The sequence below is a fragment of the Nothoprocta perdicaria genome, unplaced genomic scaffold, assembly GCF_003342845.1.
Source record: "Nothoprocta perdicaria isolate Ctin4 unplaced genomic scaffold, notPer1 scaffold_44, whole genome shotgun sequence".
Classification (NCBI taxonomy): Eukaryota; Metazoa; Chordata; class Aves; order Tinamiformes; family Tinamidae; genus Nothoprocta; species Nothoprocta perdicaria.
The window spans coordinates 872,801-895,732 of NW_020455688.1; the positions used below are offsets into that span (position 1 = coordinate 872,801).

The 22,932-nt window shown below is 40.5% G+C and overlaps 2 protein-coding genes across 2 annotated transcripts; both read right to left on the reverse strand.

The window, feature by feature from the left end:
- Window positions 1-545: 545 nt before the first annotated feature.
- GTSE1 (G2 and S-phase expressed 1) lies at window positions 546-20,640 on the reverse strand. Its single transcript, XM_026046346.1, has 12 exons — window positions 20,589-20,640; window positions 8,977-9,060; window positions 8,441-8,504; window positions 7,748-8,360; window positions 6,680-6,850; window positions 5,864-6,014; window positions 4,332-4,709; window positions 4,061-4,133; window positions 3,367-3,618; window positions 2,662-2,836; window positions 1,744-1,884; window positions 546-755 (listed from the first exon to the last, which is right to left on the reverse strand). Exons 1-12 carry the CDS (start codon window positions 20,638-20,640, stop codon window positions 672-674), a joined length of 2,238 nt encoding a protein of 745 aa, XP_025902131.1. The 3' UTR covers window positions 546-671.
- TPRKB (TP53RK binding protein) lies at window positions 19,939-22,862 on the reverse strand. The gene is made up of 4 exons (XM_026046357.1): window positions 22,719-22,862; window positions 22,289-22,411; window positions 21,343-21,519; window positions 19,939-21,086 (listed from the first exon to the last, which is right to left on the reverse strand). Exons 1-4 carry the CDS (start codon window positions 22,860-22,862, stop codon window positions 21,000-21,002), a joined length of 531 nt encoding a protein of 176 aa, XP_025902142.1. The 3' UTR covers window positions 19,939-20,999.
- Window positions 22,863-22,932: the final 70 nt, after the last annotated feature.

A 22,932-nucleotide genomic window follows, 5' to 3' on the forward strand; every position in this document is an offset into this window, starting at 1 on the left:
GCGGCGCAGCAGCAGCGCGGCCACCGCGCTGTCCACGCCGCCCGACACGGCGCACGCCACATGGCGCCGCGCCGCCGCCAGCATGGCCGCGCGCACCGGGGGAGCGGCGGCGCCGACGGACCTTTCCGCTCGTCTCTTCCGGCCCGCGGCGCCGGCGGCAGCGGCGGAGGGTGCGGCAGCGGGCGGAGCTCGGGGGGGAAGCGCGCGCCCGCTCAGGAGGTTCCGGGGCCACGCTGCGGTGCGCGGCCCATAGAGCAAGCCCCAAAACGCAGAAATAAGCGAGAAATCGCCACAAAAACGGGTCTTCAAGGTGTGTGCTTAGAGGAAGCTGTAGCCCAAAGAAAGTCCAAACTGTCATTTTTAGTTTAAACAACCATTTATTTTAAATTCAGTCTTTATTGCACTTGGGGGATAAGAAGGCAAAGGACAAGTGGTAGGAGGAAAAAACAATACAGGCTCCCACCAGAGAGCGCAGCCCCTTTGCCTCAGAGCAAAGTGTAAACACAGTCATTGTGGCCTATCCCTGCATTAACACACCAGAACTCTCAGTCTTGATACAGYTAAACCAAGTCTGATGTACAGTTCAGGTCCTCCATAGCTATCTTCACAACACACTGAGTCAAGGATAACAAAGATCACAGAGGCCAGGAATTCTTCATTTTGATTCATATTCAGAACTTCAGCAGAGGGGAATCCAGGTTTTCTTTGTTCAAGTCAGGACTCAGAGTGATGAGGGGAGAACTCAAATCAATCAGCTGAAAGAAGAAAAATTAAATTTAGCTATTGCAATCTCTTATTGTACGTAACTATTAKTGGTGACATTTTGTATTAGCATAACTTTAACTGGAATCCTAAACTTATTATCTAGAAGACAGGTAAGCAACACACTCAATTATCTACATTTAGGTTTTTAAAGACTGAATTCATTCAGTCATTCAGTGACACAATACTGCTCCATGCTCACAACATTTAAGTTTCATTGGTAACCCAGGGACACTAACGGCATTCSAGCGGCATGACCATTGAAGACGGACACATCGACTCTGAATTCCTCTAAACACMTCTCCGGAAAGCAGGTTTTTGTGATACTGTTAATAGCCTGGTATTAAATGCTGTTGGGATCAGTTCAGTGCTGAGGATAGTGTCCTCACAAGTCCCACTTCCTCTGAAAACTTTTCGAAGAGTCCAGCTTCACACCACTAGCTTACCAAAAACACTCGCCCAGAAACATCCAACCTCAAAAGTGAGTTCCAATATACATTTTTTTTCCAGCCTGAGGCAGTATGAGATCATTTAACTTGMAGAGAATTACAGCTTTTTGCTGCACATGGTCTGCATCTGACAAGAACTGGGAATTCTCAAGAAAAATAAGATTCACCATGATTCTGGTGGTAAAGATAACACTCACCTTCTCCTGCAGGACTTGTTTCTCTAGCAAATACTTAAACATTAAGTACTCTTTCCCAAATACACCACCCTTTTATTTGCAAATTGCGCTCTCAAGTGCAATTTATTGCACATTATCTTTAAACTTCACATTCTCTTTACKTAATAGCTTAATACTTCTTGTTTTCTTTGCTTAAAGATAGCTTTGTATGTATTATCATACTCAACAACATGCTGGTGCTAAGTAATTCTGGAAATACTATTGGGCTGCGTTGCAGACAAGTGCACGAAGGCAGCTGACAACTTTTCTGTTTATATTTGCTCCCATTTTTTCCAGAAAACTCTAATGTAACTTACCTTTACCTGTGCTGAGATGGCAGGCTTTAGAGTAATAGTCTTATTCACTTCAGGAGTATTGGAAAGATCAATCAGAGGTCTGCTTTCACATTCCAAAGTCTGAGGGAGAGATTTATCTATTCCAAAATCTACTAGTAAGATCTAATAAAAATTAAAAAAAAAAGGAAAAAAGTTGAGTCTATTCACAATAAAGCCTATTTCGCTCACAAAACTAAATTATTTTCAAACTTTATTTTACAGATGTGATATTTCTTGCAGAATAATTGGCATACCATGTAGAAACTTTGTCCCACCAGTGGCTAGCATTATGAATAGGGTGATCAGAGTGACAACTAAATCAAGAACTTCCTTGGAACACAAAACACTCCCAGCTCTAATCAAATCAGGCTTACAGAATTCTTTTTCCCCTTTAATGCATGTATAATGTTACTTTTCAGCCTGAAACCACCATGGGACAGAATATAAAAAGTCTGTGAAACTAACTTGTTACATGAGCTTCTGGGTTTAATTTCCATAATTATCTGAGGATTTGCACTGGTAGTGTTCAGAAAGCTACAAATTAAACTGTGTTTCTCTATAGCAGTGCATTTTCCTGGTTGCACAACTGCTTTATGACACAACTTTTGTGACTGAATCCATCAGTTTTTTCACCTGCAGTCTAGAGTGGCAAATTTAATACAAAACCTGCAAGTATTAGGCCATTCACCTTGAGATTGGGATCTAGCACAAACAGTGAAGAGCTCAGTACTAAAAGTAGACACTAGAGGGTGCCCACACTCAGATCTATCCTATTTTAGCTTTCATGCTTTGAATTTCATGTACTGGAATATTTCAAATTGAGGTATGAATGAAAAATAATTCATATATTATGCAAGCAGTTCACTTAGTTGTGTAGAAAAATGGATTCTCCTTTCTTACATCRTTAGTCTGTATCTCAGACAGCTGATTTTGTACTCCAGTCTCTCGTAATTCACTTCCCACTATTTCTGCAGTCTTTTCCGGTGAAAAGTCAAGTGTAAGAGGTAGCACAGGTGGAGGAGATRTATCATCTTCTGAAGATACCTGTGTTTTAGTCTCTTTTGTCTGCTTAGAGCTGGGGGAAAGGAATATTGATAATAATTAGTAGCTCATAATGATTAAAGAACTGAAAAACAGACAAGTTTAGTTAACTTAGTCCACCACTGTCCAAGATATTATTTCAAATGAAACCTGGATAAAACTGCTGAGAAGATAAAGTTCYGTCAATCTCTAACAAAGTATCATTTTACTAAAACATTGGCAAGAACATAAAACATAGATAAAATACTGGTTTTAAGGAGCTACTTCCCTTCAACAGGCAACAGTAGAATAATACTGGCTCCAAATCTACCGCAGTTTTTAAGAAGAACAGATACAAGTTCCATCCTAGAAATGCCAATAAGTTCTTAAATGCCAGATTTTGATTCATCTTAATACAGTTTCTAGCATTAAGCTTATAGCATTATCACAAAATATAAATCCACACTAAACCTATGCTGAATCTAAATGTTCAAGTGTTGCATTCGAACATTCCTTGAATTTGACAGAGACTTTAAAGTTTTGCTTAGAGCAGTTTGCCCAGCGGCTCAGTTTGGGGGTTCTTACCCAGCTGTTAGACTCTTCCTGGCAGAGAGGCTGAAGGTTTGGCGAGCCCCAGGTGCAGGCTGTGGCGAAGCTGCCACTCTCGGTGCACTGCTAGGAGTCACTGCGGGAAAGGCCGAGACGCGGCGGATGGGCGTCGGCAGCGCCGGCCGCTTCACACTCACGGGAGTCATCGAAACCGAGCGCTCACGGAAGCAAGAGCTCTGGGAGGCTCCGTCTTCCCAGTGTTTCACGGGAGTGCTCACTGCCATGGCACTGCAAGAACAAGACATCTGCATGAGCCAAGAGCTTCTGGGAACAATATTGTGCTACCAGTCAGTGGAGGTCAGTTTGCCTTTGGTCAGAAGGGAATGGGGCTCATGGAGTTGATCACGATAGCCTAACRTGGGTTTTACTTCATAGTATTTCATGAAGTATTTTAGTATCATAACATTTTCACACCATAAACAATCCTGGTCAGTTTAATATTGCAAAGAACGCTTTAGAAGACTCTTTTTGTTTTTAAACATCAGTCCCAAAAGGCATTAACAGTGCTGGAGGGAAGCAATAATCTCAAATAGTGATTTGAGTTCTCAGCACTAGTAAAGAACACACAGAGATTAAGAGAATATGGAAGTCTTCAGGGAGCAGAGAAACAACCCCCTGTGTTACACTAAAAAGTATATCTCAGTATATTCATTTTTCAATTATGCCCTACCTTCCAAACGTGCTACAAAAAGTTAATCCGAGAGATGGTGCTGCTTTTGGTGCTGGTTTGCCTGGTGCTGTATCTGAAGAGAAACATATTCTTAGTGTGAATTCTTATTCACTCAGTCATTTTACAACTATAGATAATTTTCAGTTAAAATATTCAGTCCTTTCAACAGCTGGACAGAATTTTAACAAAACAAGTGACAGGGATTTGAGAAAACATTTGATTTTTGTTAGCCAAATTTTCAGGAGATGGGTCATGTAAAGCATGTGCTTACCTCCACCCTTCACTGGGACCTTCATCTGACTTGCAGGAACAGACAAAACTCTGGCCTTGAGCTTTGGGCATAAGCTTCCTTTCGTTACACTTCCATCTTTATTCTGCTGACTCAGCCTCTGTAGATTAGGAAGAGAACTAAGCCTCTGAATTCCACTGCGTAGAGCCTCAGATGATGTTGTAGAAGCTGCAGATTTGGCTAAACTTGCAGCACTAGAAGTTTTCGGAGTGCTCGCGAATCTTGCTTGCTTGCCAGACCTCTCAGTGTTGGCAGGCTGCAGAGATGAGACTCTCGTGGGCCTAAGCAGGGCCAATCTACTTGTGTTAGATGGGAGTTGAGAGCCACTCGCACCAGCTTTTGAAGACGCACTTGATTTACCTGAAAAAAATAACAAGCTAATTTCTAAATGATTGCTTATTGTTACAGGTTTGAATAAGCAAATAATTAAGTTCACACAAGAAAAAACAGAAAGTAACAATTAGCAATTTGTCATGAACCTTAAGGAGAACATACACAAATGCTGAAAATACACTTCCCAAATTCTCGAGCAATTCTGCCCATTTTATGCAATCCCTCACCAACTTACTGAATTACTGTAATCAAGCCAAAGCATATTCTGCTAGAAATATCAAAAGAGCTTGAAGATTCAAGTTATATTCTCAGCATTTTCTTCCAGGATAGTCAGTTTTATTCCCTTAAACATGCATTTAAGTTAACAATCATTTGAATTATTCTAATTAATACCATATGATCTCTCACATAACTGCTTTTCTTCAGTTTTCAGTATAGCTTTTAAGTCAGTTTTAGTTACTTTCAGTAGTAGTATTAATCTTGACACTTCTTCCAATTGTATAGGAAGCTCTTGCTACACTTTAGCTTTTATTGATACCTCAGTAGACCTTGTCCAGAAATAAATACATAAGAAAACTCTAGAGTAGCTTGATATCTTGCTAGAYATGCAAGAACTACAATGCTTACACCTGTCAGGTGTTTAGAAAACTATTTTCCTGACCCTTTGAGGTTAGCTGAAGGAGTCAAATAGATATCTATTAYACTGTAACCCCTTATCTATATTCCATTTGATCCCAATATTGAATTTAACTTTAGGTAAAACCCATCCTTTTAACAGGCTTACAGAAAGCCAAGGTTTGAGGGCAGACTTTCCATGTTTCTTATGCAGTTCAGAAAAACAAAAAAGAAAATGAGTAAATTGAGTGAGATAAGCTCACAGGATTCAAAAGCTTACACGCTCAGCTACAATACAGAAAAGTATTATAACAAATCTCCTGAGGCACTGCATATTTTTACTGCTTCAGATTAAATGAATCTGGTTATTGCAAACACTACAAATCTAAGACTTATTGCCATGCACATATATTTGTTCGTCTGAAAAACTTAATCTCTATTCAAAATGTTTTTCGCTGCTTGTATGTACTAAACAGCATCCAAACATACTTCAGCTTGCAACCTAAGGGATGCTTAGCTATTTTAAAACTGATCTATTAAAAAAAGTCTGTTGTAAAAGCAATTACCATTTTTGTGTATAGGAGAAATGGATAAACTTGAGTTCAGGCTTGAGTTCATGCTGGAAGTGGATGAGGAAGATGAAGTAGTCTGTCTTGTGAGACCACTAGTTGCARCACCAGGGAGTTTCAGATGTGTTGTCATCTTCTTTAAGCCAAACTGAACCATAAAATACAGTTTATTCCAGAGCAAAAGGCATTTAATATATMCTTTTGTTAGGCTTGCTTAGCACTGTAGTTACTTGTTCATGCCCTTCTGAGGTCTTTACTCACACTACCATTTAGACTAAGTGTTCTTGGAAACACAGTTCACGTATTATACAGAATTGAATTAGAGATCTAAAGTGGGACATTTTTATTTATTCCTGCCACAAATGCGTGACTCCAGGCAGAGGGATTTGCAGTCTCCCCTGTTCACAGGATGCAGCATAAAAGTAAGTGTCTAAAGGTTCAAAACCAACAGCCACAGGTATTTTACTTTCATGCATGTTATGGCAATCTTTTCATATCAGATAGTGCTTAACTATAGGCATCAAAAAAATGTGGTTCTTGCAGAAAATGACAAATTGCTTCTCTGCAGCTAATGCTTTAACATAAAGATAATATTTGTTAATCCACCACATAATTGCATACATATTTGCTCTTTAGTATGTTCTTCGTGCTACAGAACACATTCAAGAACTGCAATGTGGGACAAAAGGCAGCTTTGCATTGCATGCATTATTTGCAGCAGTACAGCTTTAAACTGGAAAGTAAACTATATTCAGACTTCTTTTTACAGAATTGTCACCAAGGTTATCTTCATACAAAAGTACCTGCCATTACCTTAGTTGGTGCAGGAAGGGCTTTTTTGTCTTGTTTTGAGGAACTGACACTGAATGAAGACTCCAAGACATCTGAAGCAGTGCTTGATTTATCAGAAACAAGATCCTCGTATGATCCCATGCTGTTCAAGTCTCTCTTTGTAGAAATGCTACTGTGTTTTCCTGRTTTAGGCTGTAAATTTCAAAAGAACATTAAAAGCTATCAGTGTTCCTAGAAGCCACTGCAAAGTTCTTCTATGAGCTGATTACATCAAAATAACAGTCAGTGAAGAAGCCTTTGAGTTCTAGTCAAGTCTTTGGTCTTCAGGCTGATAGTTTAAATTTAGTCTAATATTTTCTAAGGATTAGAACAGGCGTTGACTCATATGATTGGTAGTCAACCTAGGGACAGTTCTGCAACAACACTTCATCAGCACAAGTTTCATATAATTATATTCATCTATATCCTTACAATTATGAAAGCAACCTTTAACGCATATTCTTTTGCTTTAACTTTTTCAAGGGTAATTGCAGTATTTACTTGTATGATTCAAAGCTCTTTGTAGACTGACAAAGGAATAAAATTTGGCTGGTTAAGCCATACCTTAAATCATATACAGCTAATCAATCCTATCAAGAATTGGAGGCAAGGTATAGGCAGACCCAGAACTACATGAATTTCCCATCAAAATAATTCTGCCTTTTTTCTCCTACCTTACCACCTTTGACAGGAGTTGAAAGTAAAGCCACTTTATCACAGTAGGTCACCAAGGACACAACTGTGATTTTATCACTTAAATGTTTGTTTAGACATTGATRCAAAGGAGTCATGTTACCAAGAGGAATGAAAATGGAAGAAAAACTTGTCTGCAGATGCTCAACCTTTCCCTAATAAGTTGTCTAGATGGCTGCTGTACCGAAGCAACTGCCTTATGCTTCTTTGTACTTGGCAGCCATTAGATTTCTAATTTCCAGTTTTCAGAGGAACATCTGAATATTACACTAACAAGAGTTCATAGACTGTTTAAAAACTCCTGTAACTCAGAGGCCATGTTTAACAAAAACACTGTTATACAGAATCTGTCCTTACCTTTTCTACAGTCAAAAAAACGTTTTTTCCAAGAGCAGATGAAGACTTGGACGTTTGCAGTTTGCCAGCTGTCTTTTTACTTCTTTCCTTAGCTTTCTGGTCTTGAGCCAATGGTGAGCCAGCAATTTTAGGAGATATATGAGCTTTAACAGGGCTTCTGTTGGGAGGAGTATAAAGGACATGTGTTTTATCAGCTGATAAAAGTTTATCTGATTGTTTCTGAAAAGAAGGTGGCAACTGACAGACTGGACTCTCCCACACACAGTATGTCTCCCTTTTAATAGCCCTGGGACTTCTTTCCATATTTTTATTTCTCAATATTTTCAGTTTTGACATTGAGTCTTCCACGAATTTTTCTATAACCTTGTTTTCTTGTTCTTCTGACTGGGTAGTTTGGTTCTGTTCATTCTTATTTCCAGTCTCTATCTGCAGCGCAATCAAATTAGCTTCTTTGAAAATTTCAACAAATTTCTCTCCTGCAAGTGGACTCCACACAAGTTTACCACCAGGAGACGCAGCCTTTTCTTCAGTACTTTTTGTTGCTTCAATGCTGACAGCAATACATTTTTCTTTGTGTCCCAGGGGTCCAACAAAAACTTCATCTTCATTTCCACTATGAATAAAAATAAGTCMGTCAAGAGCTTAAGTTATTGGCATTTTAAGGATGTACTTACCTGCAGACACTTAACTCACCTTGCAGGAGACAGTGAAAGGTCAAAGTCAAACTTTTCATCAGTCAGGAGAGTAAAATCTGAAACTATAATATGATTTCATTAGAATTTTGCCACARAGACAACTTCAGTAATTTGTATTGAATTACACTTTGATAATTTGATGAGGTCAACATCAGATAGCAAATGCTATTATTAAGTAGTTAACATAGAACAGGCATACGACATTTGTTAGTTCAAAGAAATTACAAAGTTACACCCCTGCACATGATCATAACTGTCACGGCTGCCCAAGTATCCTGCAAGATCTAAGGAAGAGAAGAGAGGAGCTTCAAACTAGATGTAGAGAAGGCAGGTCCATCTCTACATCTGCTACAGCTGCTCTAACACAAGTTCTCCACAAGCTCTCAAGGGGCGCAAACCATTGAGATAGGCAACAGAAACTCATCCAAAGAAGAAACTATACAGAACTAGTTATAAACCAGATACAAGAGGTCTAGGTAGTTATTTGTACAGGATACACCAGCTAGAGTGCGTCTTGAAGTATTTTCCACCTACCATTGCTCGGACAAATATTCAGGTTTTCTTCAGTCACAGGACTCGAGCAACATGCTACTGTTTCTTTTCCTTCCTCCATAGTATCTGCAAAATAAGGAATAAACTATGCAGTGGGTTTTATAATACGTTAAYGTCACAGATAATTGTTATGACTGTGGCACGTCAGTAAGCAGATGAACACCCCCACTGGAGGCTTGTGTGGGAAGTCCAGCAACAGCCTTACAGAGAAGCAACTTGAAAAGCCACTAAAAACTCACTGTGCTCTCCCCAAACAGGGCACTGAATGGACCAAGACCAGTCACATAAGAAGTGTTGGAAGCTCTATTAAAGGGGGGAGAAAAAAAAAAAAAAAAACCCACACCCTTGGGGTGAAGCACTAGTGCCCAGGATAGGCAGGACGCCTCAATGCGGTGCCTAAAGATCCCAAGCAGTAACTAAACATCCTACAGACGGGCAGGGGCCTCGCTCGACCCGACCGGCAGAGCTCCGGCCGGGCCGCGCCTGGGCGACCGGGCCCACGCTGCTCAGCGGCGGAGCCCCCRGGTTCCCCGGGCCCCGCACGGCCGCCCCGGGCCGGACCGGGCCGCGCTCACCTCGTCCCGCTGCCCCCTCMCTCGGCGCCGCCGCCGCGAACGAGGCCTCCCCACGCCGCCGGCGCCACGTTTGAAACCGCGCTTCCCGCTCACGTGACGCCCCGCGCGCGCCCTCATTGGCCGATTCGAAGGATAACGGTGCGGCGGCCGCGGGGGCTGCTGGGGCGCGTAGTCGGTTGGGCGCCCCAACGGCCGCGGCYGCCTCAGAGCCGGGGCAGCGGGAAAAGCCTCGCGAAAGTAACGGGGATAGGGGGAAAACGCACAGAAAGAGCCATGAGTACAAAGCCTGAAGTGGAAAATAAAAATAAATAAATAAAAAATAAATGGAAAAAAAAAAAGGATGAACTCAGTGTATTGTTTTTATTGAGGTGCCTCCCATATGTTGTTTAATGAAAGAGGCCCCCGGCAACACCAGCTCTTTGTCTTTTAGGATCTAGTCGGAAGAAAGACACAAGTGACTCAACTCAGTGGATCCCCCTGTAACTCCTTAGTGCAGTCTCAATCTCTCCCTGGAAGCCATTATAATATTCCTATTTTCCTATAAAAACCCCTTTTTAAAATAAATAAAAATACTGACATATAAAAAAGTACTTGACAGCCTCGGTGGCTCTGCTGGTTGTAGGAACCAATGTGTTTCATTCCATTTAAATCCTTGTTTTACTCCAGGTGCAGCCAGTGGGAGYAAAGGGCACCCCCACTTCTACGGAAATGCGCAGGGATAGATTCCTATTAAAGCTGCAACAAGGTCACTYAAAGGCAATGGAGACTCAGCACAGTTTCAGCTAAACTGTTAAAAGTTTTGCTGAGGTGAAAATAGCTCTTTTTATACATGTTATTTATGGAAAAGAGTCTTATGCCATGACAGACGAGAGTAAGAGTAAACGAAGTCAGCCCTAAGATTAAGAGCATTAAATTTTGTAAGCTTTTAAACATTTGCTTTGTATTTGAAATTCAATATAACATTTTCCAGAGCATAAATAATATCCCAGGACATATTTGGACACTGCTAATGGTTTTACTAAAACTAAAGGAACCAAATGTGATTTATATAAAAATGCAAATGCTGCATATGCAAAGAAAAGACAAAAGCTTGTAGCAATGAACCAGAACTGCAAGTTCACATTTGTCTTGGTCAATGGCAATAATATATGACAAGAATTTTAAAGTAACATTCAAATGGGAAATGGAGGTTATTTTACCTTTTGGCAGTTTAAAGATGATASAYGAAGCTGCTCATATTTTGTTTTGGGAAAGAAGAGCTCTTCTCTGTTTTTTTCTTACACTACGAATTTAATCGTATATATTCAGAAGCCCTACAGATCCTTACTGAACCATCAGATTTATTAAAGCATCATGAACTCAAAGAAAAACTTAYGGGAGAACTTCTGCCCCGGCACAGCTCCTTTTAATTACTGTTRGTGGGCAGAGACAAATGGAATATATGTGATATTTCATCAGGGAAACATAAAAAATAGTTTATATTCAAATTCCTTGAAGGTCTGGAGATTTGCTAGATTTTTAAAGCCCCTGTTTCTCYTTTGCTGAATATTACCAGTGTTTTAGCAGAGGAATATCCCAGTAYATGACAATATGTGCTACTCTTTATTCTTTTTTTCTTATATTTTGGCCTGTTTATGCTTTCTACGCTAGTCTATGTACAAAGAGGTTGCATTGGCACATGTACGTTCAGGGAACTTACCCTCCAAACAAAATCTGTTTTCCAGAACATAATTCTGGCTGAAGGGTGCAAGGCAAAGAACAGATTTCTTACTTTAATGCAAAGCAGAAATAAGAGTAAGGCTTATTCAACCCACAGTAATGCTGCCTCCCTACAACATGGACATTTATAGTAAGTAACACCAGCGCCCCATCCAACTACAACAGTATGATGCTCACGTGCAATTTAATTCACATTGCAGTCACCTGGTGACTTTCATTATGACAATCAGTTTAACTCAGCTGAGAGAAAATCATCTCTATTTAGAGACTAAGAAACGTTTCGATCCGAATTGTTGTGACACCACCTAGATTTCATTAGAAAAATAAAAGAGAAAGTTCTGCATTCTTACAGGTGGTCAAAAATGAGTAAAAGGAAGAAAATGCCATGATTTTACTGCTGCTATCAACATTTCCAAAGCTTTTTTTTTTTTTTTTTTTAAATCAGCTCTAATTCCTGAGACACCTGGGAATGATGACAAGTGAACAGACAACTCCCATCACATTAACATGTGACAACAAAATTCTCATCTTGTTTAGACACAATGAACAGGAAATGGCAAAACTTCAAATTTTAAATTTCCTGCTGCAGATTTCCTTATACTTAGTTACTATCTCTAAATGTCCAAATGTTTTCTTCTGTGTCTTTATACAGACTGCTTACTGAACGTGATTGTGTTATGAAAGTCAACAGACCGTTGAAGACACCTACTTTTCCCAGACCTGTCAGAATATAACAGCACATCTAAGTGATAGCAGCTTGAAATTTCACTCCAAGTAAATTAACTGAGCAATAATTGTAGAAAGGAACTAAGTTTTACACAGAAGATAGCCAGTGATCTAACAGAAAGTAGCTGCAGCTCATCCTCCCACATTTTTCACCACTAGCACCCTTCATCTATGCATTACTTTTGTTGCTAAGAATCTGGCAGTGTTTTAGCAGCCAGCTACTGTTTATAAGAAGGGATCCCAGCAGTTAAAAGGAGAAGTCAGTCGTTGGGATTACTCATCATTTGCCTCTTGAGCTGCTCTGGAGATTATTTTGAAGATCTATGTCAAAAACAGCTCTAGAAAATTAGTAACTTTTGAGCTTTGGCTTSACATCTATGAAGAGCCGAGTGCTCAGTGCTGTCCGAATCGGGAGAAAGACTCTTTGAAGACTTTGCTCCTTTGTGAGAGAGAGCAAGTGGGTAAAAAAAAAGGACTTTTCCCTCTCGGCAAGAAGAAATCTGCTTTATTGGCACCTCGACCACCAGGATAAGATGAATGCCAGGAGGTAAGCTGCATGTGCCGCATTGCCCCAGACAGGTAAGGCAGGAAAGCAAGCCACTGACAGGGAGGATATTCCTCTCACGATCTTAACTTGATGCTGCCATGTTATCATTAACTGTGTCATTTGATTTGCAGTTGTGCAAGACAGAGAAGATAGCCTTTGCCCTAATACRAGTGCTAAAAATGTACTGCTCACTCTAAAGCTAGTTTCTGTAAAATATCAGCTGTGGAACTTGTTTCACTGACAAATTACCTTTTGCAGGTTGTGCTTCCAAGCCCTTCATCTTTAACACTCAGTTCTAACAGCTCTCTTTCAAGTACACGAGTACCATTTGTGGTTAAGAATTCTTAACTCATAAACCGAGCCTTATCTAACGCTTGGGGTTTTATTTTTTGATAACTCCTATTCTTCTGTGATAATAATAGCCCAGACACCTGCGGACAAGAGTTGTGACATGTCGTACTTCTCAGACCCCTTCTAAGCTTTGTGAAAAGCTCAAGCTGACTCGTGTCCTTTCAGTGTTATTGCTTAGATGAGGCACGCTGCGACCAGGACAAATTGCCATTGAGATGGCCGTGACTGGAGGTCACTTGCTATAGCCTAGCACTTATGCTCTTAAATCACTTGAGAAAGACAGCAAAGCAAGGTAAAATATTACGGCGTGGAATGCTGCAGATGCCCTTCGCATAGTTACTCCTCACTGGTGTCTCTGGCTAAAGAATACCCTGACAAAGCCTGCTGAGAGAAGTGCCCTCTGAAAGGAAGGAATAAAAAACACATCAGCTGAGAAGAATGGGAAGYTCACATGCACTTGCTGCACTTATTCCCATGGACTGAAGCTGATAAATTGTGTTTTAATCCTATCATAATTTTGCAAAATGAAAAGGTGTATTTTTTCCTCTAGAATAGATCTCTTTCAATAGCAAAGAAGAGCATTCGGTGTCCTTTAACGAGCCCATAACCAGTCTCTCCGCCTGTCAGTGGGAGAGATACAGCAAATGGCTGGTAAATGTTCTGCATTTCCAATTAAGGAAATGACTCTATTAGCCCCATACAGTTTGAAGAGCTCTTTCCCAAATCTAGTCAATGATTCAATGCACGCTCCGTACTTCATTATAAACACTACTGAACTCTTAATAAAACGCTCCATTTTTAATCATACTCTTGCTTTTTTTTTTTGTTATGGCAGGATACACTCTCTCCGTGCTCACAGACCGAAAAGCACAGCAAACATTCGTGAGAACTGGCACAGTGCCCCTGGGCCCATACGGCAGCGCGGAGATGAGCTCGCTGCAGTCTGCACGCTTTACACCGTGATTGTCATGATTATCCTCATGGCAATTTGGGGAGTCTGGTCAAGAAAGGATCCTTAGTACAGCGGCAAGATGCTTTCTTTGTCAAATACTCAAAGAAATCCTCTTGTTGATTGCACGTACTCAGGGAGTATAAAGGTGATCTCTGTGTATTGTAGTTTACTTGAAACTGTTTAAACTGGTGCTGCTTGTGAAATTGAACCTGTGAAGCAAGTTTATAGACAACAATTTCATAGAAAAATTATAGAAAAATAGAATTTTTTTTATAGAAAAATTATATGACTTTGTGAATAAACTATAAACATAGTAGTATGAATATATTATTGTACTTTAAGCACAATATGTTAGCAGAAAGAGTAAAATTTTTGTTGGTCACTGTTTTGTATATTCACTCCAGCTTTCCATTTTTGTACTTAAGTTGTTCGGGCTCTACCTCTGCTAAGATCACATGTCCCAGGCAATGCTAAGATGTACAATATAAACGGGCAACTAATTTGTCATGGTATAACATTGGAAAATCAATAAAAACTGCTATCCTGAAGGAAGACCACAGAACAAGCTGGATTCTCATCTCATTTGCTAAAGACAGCTCATATAGGGGATTGTATCTGCATTGTTTTAAAGCTTATGTTAATACCTTTGTATGCTCAGGAATAAAAGTACAGAAAMAAAAAGTGTATATTGGAGCATCCTTTGTTGCAGGACCTTTCTTTTGGARCTTAGAGGCACACCCTGAAATTTCAGCTTCAGCCAACAAAAGAACTTGTTAACAACTAAAGAACAACTGCAAGATATTTTGAATATGCAGCAAGAGATAGGTATGTATGCGTAATTAATCAGTAGCTGTACAGAACCTTCATCTATAGGATCTAAGTGGACACATACATTTGTAGCATAAGCCAGTGGATAGTGGTCTGTTCTGGGAAGCAGCAACACAAACACACAGAATATATGGCTGTTACAGCAGACAAGGAGCTCAGTGGGAATGCTGAGTGCCTTCCTAAAGCCAATAGGGCACTTCATCCTTGGGTATATAGGAAGGAGCTACAGGGAAGGGAGATCAGACTACCCCTGTATTCACACAATTCCTATTAGAAGAGTTTCCTCATTGTGGCATCCGACCATAATTGTCAGGGGGGAGAGGGAAGAGAGGCACAGGAACGGAAATGTCCCTGGGAAGACCTACATGAGGTATCTTGAGGAGCATCCACAAAGCACAGTGCAGCACTGCTGCAATACCTGTGTCAGCCCCAAACAGGMTAATGTGGCCCTGGAAACAGTACAACAGTTACAGTGTCCACTTAAACACTCTCATTAAGCTACCACCTCATCACATTTTATGATGAGAGCAAAGCTTTGATAGTGCTCTCTGAAGAAGAGCACACAAAGGGATAAGATGAAGAAAATAGATCATTACTGTGTTAAATACACCTAATACCTATGGGTCCCAATCATAAACCATAAGGATGAGGTAATATTCGATAGGAAAGTAAAGAGGGCTATTCTCCATTTGGAAATGTAAGCACAAGAGAAGACAGAGGGATAGAGATATTCTGACAGTGATACAAAAAAAGAAAAAAAAAAAAAAAGCCAGACTGTTTGGGCTGCATGACAGGCAGTGGCCTCAGTCCTCTGGAAGCAGACTGTCATCGAGCCTTTTATAGAAAAGAAAGAGTTTTGACAATGGTCAGAGAATGGTACTACATAATCATCTGTTTTGAAAATGATGAAGGCAGCTTCCCCCAGGCTTAAGTAATGGCACAGAAGGAGGTCTAAAGCTTCTATTTTGAAAACATAACAAGGCAAGAGAACAAGCTTATGCTGTAGGAGACAGATATAAACTCTGAAGGGCTTTGGAAGTGAGAACAGAGATGACAGAAATGTGGAAGCCAACAGAGCTGAAGAGGGAGGCACACAYAGCAAGGAGATTGTTACGTTCAGATTGGTTCTTTCTTCTAACATACACAGCTTTTAGAAACACAGGTTTTGCTCGTGTAAAAATCGTAACTCAGAAACACACAGACTGCAGCTCACAGATTGATTTTATGCTGCCAGAACAATTCATCTGTCACGTTCATCACAGTGGCCTTCAGATGTGGCTGAAGAGCACACAGGAAGAATCGTACTGATCCCAGAGGGTCTACACTTCCCTTCTTCCCTYTCCTCCTTGAAGGACCTGCAATTGTCCCTTTCGCACGATGGAAGATTTGTCATATGCCAAAATACATGCTTCCCAGCCGTGCAGTGGGTATATCCATCCAGTCCTGCACGTGTGTGCACCCGCCCATGAGTGACCACTGCTTGCAGATTCCCGTGTGCCRCTGGAAACCATGACGGAGGGCAGAGCAGCTATCTTGGGCATGACAGGGAATGCAACTTCCCTTCAACATACACCCCAGCCCCTGTTACATGCCTAAAAATGTACACAACGGACAAGCCGGAAGGTCTGGTCATGTAATACATCCTATCTGCCTGCTCTGAAAGCGAAGGAAGTCTCTTTAGCTCAAACAGTAATTACCTTTCAGCTCAGCCTTTTGGCTAAAATCTAGTATTACGAAATCATTTTAAAATATGGCTTTATCCCTTCAGGTTTTGCTTGCCTTGTCTCTTTTCTTCTAAAATAGTCATATATGGCATACATATATCACAAAGCATTCAAGTAGAGAGATGGAATTCTGGGGAATAAGAAATTCTAGTCATCTACTTGTGGATATATCACAAAGCATTCAAGTAGAGAGATGGAATTCTGGGGAATAAGAAATTCTAGTCATCTACTTGTGGATATATCACAAAGCATTCAAGTAGAGAGATGGAATTCTGGGGAATAAGAAATTCTAGTCATCTACTTGTGGAAACATAGGCTGCTAGTTTTGCACAATTCATGTCATACTCGCACAAAGACAAAATATTAAAAAGCAAAGGCTTTTTTTGATGTATAAAAGATGCATTCAGAGATAAAAGCTTCTGAGACAAGCTACTGRAGTGAATAGAAAGGAATAAATGGTGATGAAATGCAAAAAGCAAATGACAGTTAACACTCGGGAAACATGCAGGAATAATTAAAGAGCCTTCTAGTTCCTCAAGTCTTTCTCAGATTATCAATAGGCACGCGAGAGTAGTTTTATTCATAACTAAGCCTTAGAAATGGGTTTATCTTTAGATACAACAGCTGACTGCTCATCATACTTAAGGATTTATTTCTTAAGTTTATTCTCCTTAAGTTTATTCTTAAGTAATTCTGCTGGTATAAGCCTGCCTTTTGGAGTACTAGAGATCCACGAAGCTCCTAAGAACACTGTGGCCCCCTCCTCCTCACCTGGTGATAGAAGAGATGAAGCATGAAGGTTCAGAGGTGGCAGCTGCAGAGCATTAAAACTTYCAACTTGATTAAGAAAATTTCTGTCCTAGAAGAACATATAAATATCTAGGAGTTCCAGCTACCACCAAAGAAAGAGTGGCCAACGCCTGACAGGGAGGGCACGGCACCTTTGATGTGAGAGTCAACGTTAAGTGGAGAAGACAGGAATATAGAGAATCAACATTCTACATGCTTCTATGGGAATGTTTGATTAATGAATTTTCCCACTCTTCTGCTGCAGTGCAAAGGGACTTTTTCAGAAATGTTGATCACAAGACATTTCTTTGACACTGACTCCTCTGTTACCATGTCACAAACTGTATCATTCAGCTCAGTGGAGAATGCACTCTCCGTTCCACTGAGTATGCTGGAAATCAGGTAGTATGATGCTTTTGAGAATCTGGGCACTTATAGAGATGATGTTTCTTTAATTAAATCCCATAGTAAATTCTGAATAATCTTATCCAAATAAATGATAAAAAATCATTAAAATAATTACTGAAGGAACACATTTCTTTTAACATCTCAGCTAATTTCTTAGGGTGATTAAATTTACCTCTGCCAGCTTTGCCCTCCTTTTCATCACCTTCCACGAGGTCTGATGTCCAACATGCATTAGAGAGTCCCTGGAGCTTTCAAGCAACTTTCTTGATGCTATTGCTGATAGATCTTCTGGGAAACAAATGATTTCTCTACCCAAGCTGGAATGACATCCTTCTTCCTCCTTTCTCTCATTTGCCTGCCCTCATTTCCTGTGCATGATACTGCGTGGTAATATGGAAAATTAAGACATTACTTCTTTCCTCCTAATACATAATAGAAATGTTAATGAGTTAACATTGAGTATAATATTCCGATCTGATGTCTGCTCATGCACATCTCTATTGAATTAATTTGGGCAAAATTTGACTCAGATCAACAGGAATTTTTGCAACCATCAAAAAGCTGCACTGCGAAATATTTAAATTGCCAGGAATCACAAGACACATCCCTTGGAAAGCCTGRAAAAGCTTCAGGGGAACTTCAGACATGAGGTAACGACAAAGTSTTCTTGGGTGAGTCTCACTTTGCAGCTAGAGCAGTGCTAGACGCAAATGTAAAAGTGCTATGACAACTGTGTGCACTTTCCTGGTCTCTAGAGYAATCCCTCTGGACTAGTGCTCCCCTGTGCCACCTCTGCCAAGCTGGCACATGAACACACCAGAAAGCTACTTGCTTCTTTTTTGCATCTGTATTCTGTCAGCTGAATTCACTAGGCCAACTGCTAGAGCAAAAACGAGGAAAACTGCAGGAAAGGGAGTCAGAGGGAAAACCAGACTATCACCTTTCAGCAAGAGCAAGTTCCTAGACTGTCTTAGATACATCATCAAATAATATCTCAAGCAATGAAGTGTAAGACATCATTTTTTTTTCCTTCTTCTTCATCTTTTGCTTTGGTAGAAAGCAGAGGAGGTTGAATAACTGAAACAGTTAAATTCTAGGTCTARACTTATTAATTCCTAACATAGAAAGCCAAATGTAAGTGTACAGGCTTTGTACAGCCAAACACAATTGCAAAATTGTTACAGACTGTGTAAGCGCACTCTACATTTACTACCAATTTTTATAAATAGTTGGCTTCATCAGAGAGAACAATTAGGACTAAGGGAATATGATGGTCTTGCAGCACAACAGCATAGTCTCTCACTGTCAACAGACTCAAAACATGTGCCTGACTAACATTAGGGAGGCTACAGATCTCAAAATCGCTTCCAGTAAGTCCATCYATGAAAATATCTCATTCAGATCTCACAGTAAATCACAGTTTCRTAATTTAGCTTTGAACACATGAGAACTATAATAAACAATTTACTGTTTTTACACTCGTGAAACTCAAGAACTCGAAACTCAAACCCAAAGTTTGGAAATTATCAGTTGCATCAGTATGCAGTAATMTTTTTATTAATATTTCTTGTATATTAACCAGACTACAGTGATGTTTTGCACATGTTCAGAAGAGGCTATGGTTTAAACATACCTGCCTGCTGTTATTTTAAACTATCAAGAACAATGTCAGCACTTCATCCAGCAAGTCTCATGATACACTCCATGTTCCAATTGGGCTGTCAGAGAATAAAAACACGTCTTTAATTTTCCACGATAATTCTCCCATGCTGACGTTACCAACGTTTTATTTCAAAAGACTCAAGGCCTTTCAACCTCCRTCTTTTAACAGTGCCTTACATTTCTCTTTTTAACAAGGAAAATAGAGTCTATAAAACCATGTTAAAAATCAAGACATTGGCACAGTYCCTTCTCTTGAATATGTTCTTTTAATAAATTTTGTTTTTCCCTCAGTACTTTGGTTCTAATGAAAAGTATCAGTTATATCCTAGAAGGAAAGGGCAAGAACGGTTCTCAAGGAATCCCCTAGATCCAGGGAGTGTCAAGCATATCTTATTTCTCAGTAGTCTCACCAGTCTAACCAGTCCTTAAAGATCTACCAGCATAGAAATTCAGAAAGATTTCAATCCCGGTCACACAATGATGCTTTTCACAAGGCTATAAGGAAGTTCACATGGGAGAACCACTCTTTCTCACTATATATTAAACATAAAAAAAAACCAAAACAAACCCACAGACTTGAGGTACTTCCATACTAATATAGAAACACAGACAACMTCAGGTCTGTGTGTCTGTTTACTGGTTCATTTACTGTAGCAGCTAATAGGTTATATCTAACTCAAACTTATCCCCCTACAAACTATACTTACTTTTCCAAATGTTAGTTGCAAATCTGGGACACTCTTTCTTATCTTGCAAGTACACAAGTCCTAGTGCCTCAGAGAATGGCAAGAAAAGAATGCAGACAACTATMATTTTATACATGGCATTTGCCAGAGAAACAATACAGCCTAATGATAACAAGCAATATGGATTTCTTCCTTACTGGGACAGTAATTTGTATGAAATAGGATACCTACATSTGATTAAATGATACCGACACCAAACTTTTGGACTTGGTGACTACTGGAAATCACCATTCTTTCTTCTTTTTATTTGATGTTCTTTCCTAACACTAGTTCAGCAAAGCAAATTATTTTAATGATCCTTTCAGCTTGATATTTAAGCTATGTCCATAACTTAAAAGCTAGTAAATGCAGATTTTTCTGTGAATTCTGCACTTGGAACACAGCCCTAAAAAGTCAGCATCACCATGCTTCATTTCCTGTATTTCAAATTAAAAATACCTCTCATTATTTAATCCCCACACTAACATGAAACAATACACYAGTAGGTCAGCACTACACAATACACATGTGAGATGGTATCAYATTTTAGGTGCTGATGCCATGACAGCATCACCCATGCTGACTTACATAAAGTCACACTGTCCTCTTCTCCTAGGCCTGGCCCAACTCTCTGCTGCATCACAGGATCCTGCCGTACTTYCCACCTTCCTTTTCCCAGAGGGTGGGCAGCGTTTCTACTCTACTGGTAAAGAGAGGGAGATATTGCAGATGCCTTTTAAGGAACATTCCTTCTTCCAGTCCAGGAACAATACTTAGCAATCTTGACACAATTCTGGGCAATGACATTGTTAAGCTTCAAAATGATACCGTCCCTCAGGGGGTGCCAAAATAAAGCAAATCACAGTAGGGTGATTATAAAAATAATTTACGATGTTTGAATGCTATTCGTGGATGAGAGGGTGCTCAATGAAAGAGAAAGTACAGATTTTCAAACCTTATGTTTATAAGCAACTCAAGTTTTTTTTTTTTAATATATTTTCATAAAACATCTTTTGTTGCCATTCTGCAAACAATGCTATCCAATAAGGTGCTGATTTTCTCTTCCTGTGGAGTAATTTTGTATATCTGCAGAACAAAAGAACAAGAAAAACAAAGTCTGTATAATGAAGAAAAGAAAAAGAATACCTATTCATTAAAGATATATACATTATTTTTCCCCATAAGAAAGGCAGGTATTAGAAATGCATAAAGTTTCCCTTACAGCAAGTTTCCCATCATGTTAAAGAAATACAAACTCCAAATGAGTTATGACAGTTGAGATTTAGTCAGATTATGAAATAAAGTGTCCCTGTTTTCAACCACAATTATTTCTCTGGGTTACCTTTTTGACTTTTTCAATGTCTGTCAGCTGGGGGAGTTCATCTAGAGAAACCTGCTGGCCTTCTACTTGAGATGTGATCTCTTCCAGATTTACAGGCTTTTCTGTGTCTACAATCAGGACAATGAGTACCGCTGTGTCGCTGTCTGATATGCCAAATTTCTTCAAAGCATCTGAAATCTAAGGAAAGATGAACACAGCATTTAACTCATTTTTTCTTAATTAAATATAAGCAGCGTTTTCAATTACTGAGTATAAACAAGCATGAAATATAAACTGACAAGTTTTAGGTTAATAAAATTCTGATGAACTCTAAGAGATAATTTATTTCTTACACTAACTTCTGTTTGGAGTTTGGAGGTTTTATTCCCCTCAGATCAAAATATTTTGSTAGGAAATTTTAGTTTCTTCTTTTAGTTTCTTTAGTTTCTGTTCTTTGCCTGATTCTTTTGGGTAATTTCTTAATAAAACCTTGTTTAATATATTTAAGTATTCCTCAGTTTTGCTACTAAGACTTACTTTCAGTGTCTAATGTTCACAACAATGTAGTCAAATCAATAGCTTTTTTTCTGGCACGCCAGTGTGAGAGGATTTAGGGTCACCCTATCATTTTTACCTTATTTAAAATAAAGAAGTTTAAAGAGAATATCATAGGCTTAAATATCACACACTTAAAATAGAAATAAATAAACAAGCAAACTACCTAGAACTGGTCAGGAATGATTATTCTAAAGTACTCAAGGATGAGAAATAACAACAGAAACTCTGTGAATTTTGTCTGCATCACCGTAGGACTAAGGGAAATATGACTTCATATGGTGACTTTGGAGAAGTTTCTGGTGAATTTGATGACAGAACGATGTGCCAAGGCCAGGCAAATTATTTATCCGCCCGCAAGGATTCCAGCAAGCTTCTCAGGCACAACCAGTACCTGCTGTGCAAACCTTACATTATTGTTTGGCGAAAGGTTGAAAATAATTTCTGTGTAGAGAGTCCTGGTCTTCATTTTGCCCATCGCGTGCAGATGAACCGCCTTGTTGGCTGCCACGAGGACCTGAAACGGGTCCACGACCTGCAAAACACAAGAGGGGATTGGGGAATGACGGGGAACGGTCAGAAATGGGCAGGGAATGCTCGGGGACGGTTGGGGAACGGCCGGCGGTCGGGCGGGGAACGGCCGGTGGACGGTCGGGAACGGTCGGGAATGGCCGGTGGACGGTCGGTAACGGCCGGGAACGGCGGGAAACGGCCGGGGGACAGGCGGGAACGGCGGGAAACGGCCGGGAACGGCGGGAAACGGCCGGGGGACGGGCGGGAACGGCGGGAAACGGCCGGGGGACGGCGCGGAACGGTCGGGGGCTGCGCGGCGGCGCCCTCACCGCGGCGGGGCTGACGAGCGCAGCCGGCAGGGCGCCCTCGGCCGCCCGCCGCCGCAGCGCGCCCGCGTTGCGCACGCCGCGGAAGAGCAGCAGCGTGGCGGCGCGCGGCGGGCACAGCTCGAGCGGCTGCGTGACGGCCGCCATGGCGCCTTCCCGCCGCCGCGGCTCCTCCCCGGAAGGGCGGCCTCTCCCCGCGGCGGCGGCGGCGGCGGCG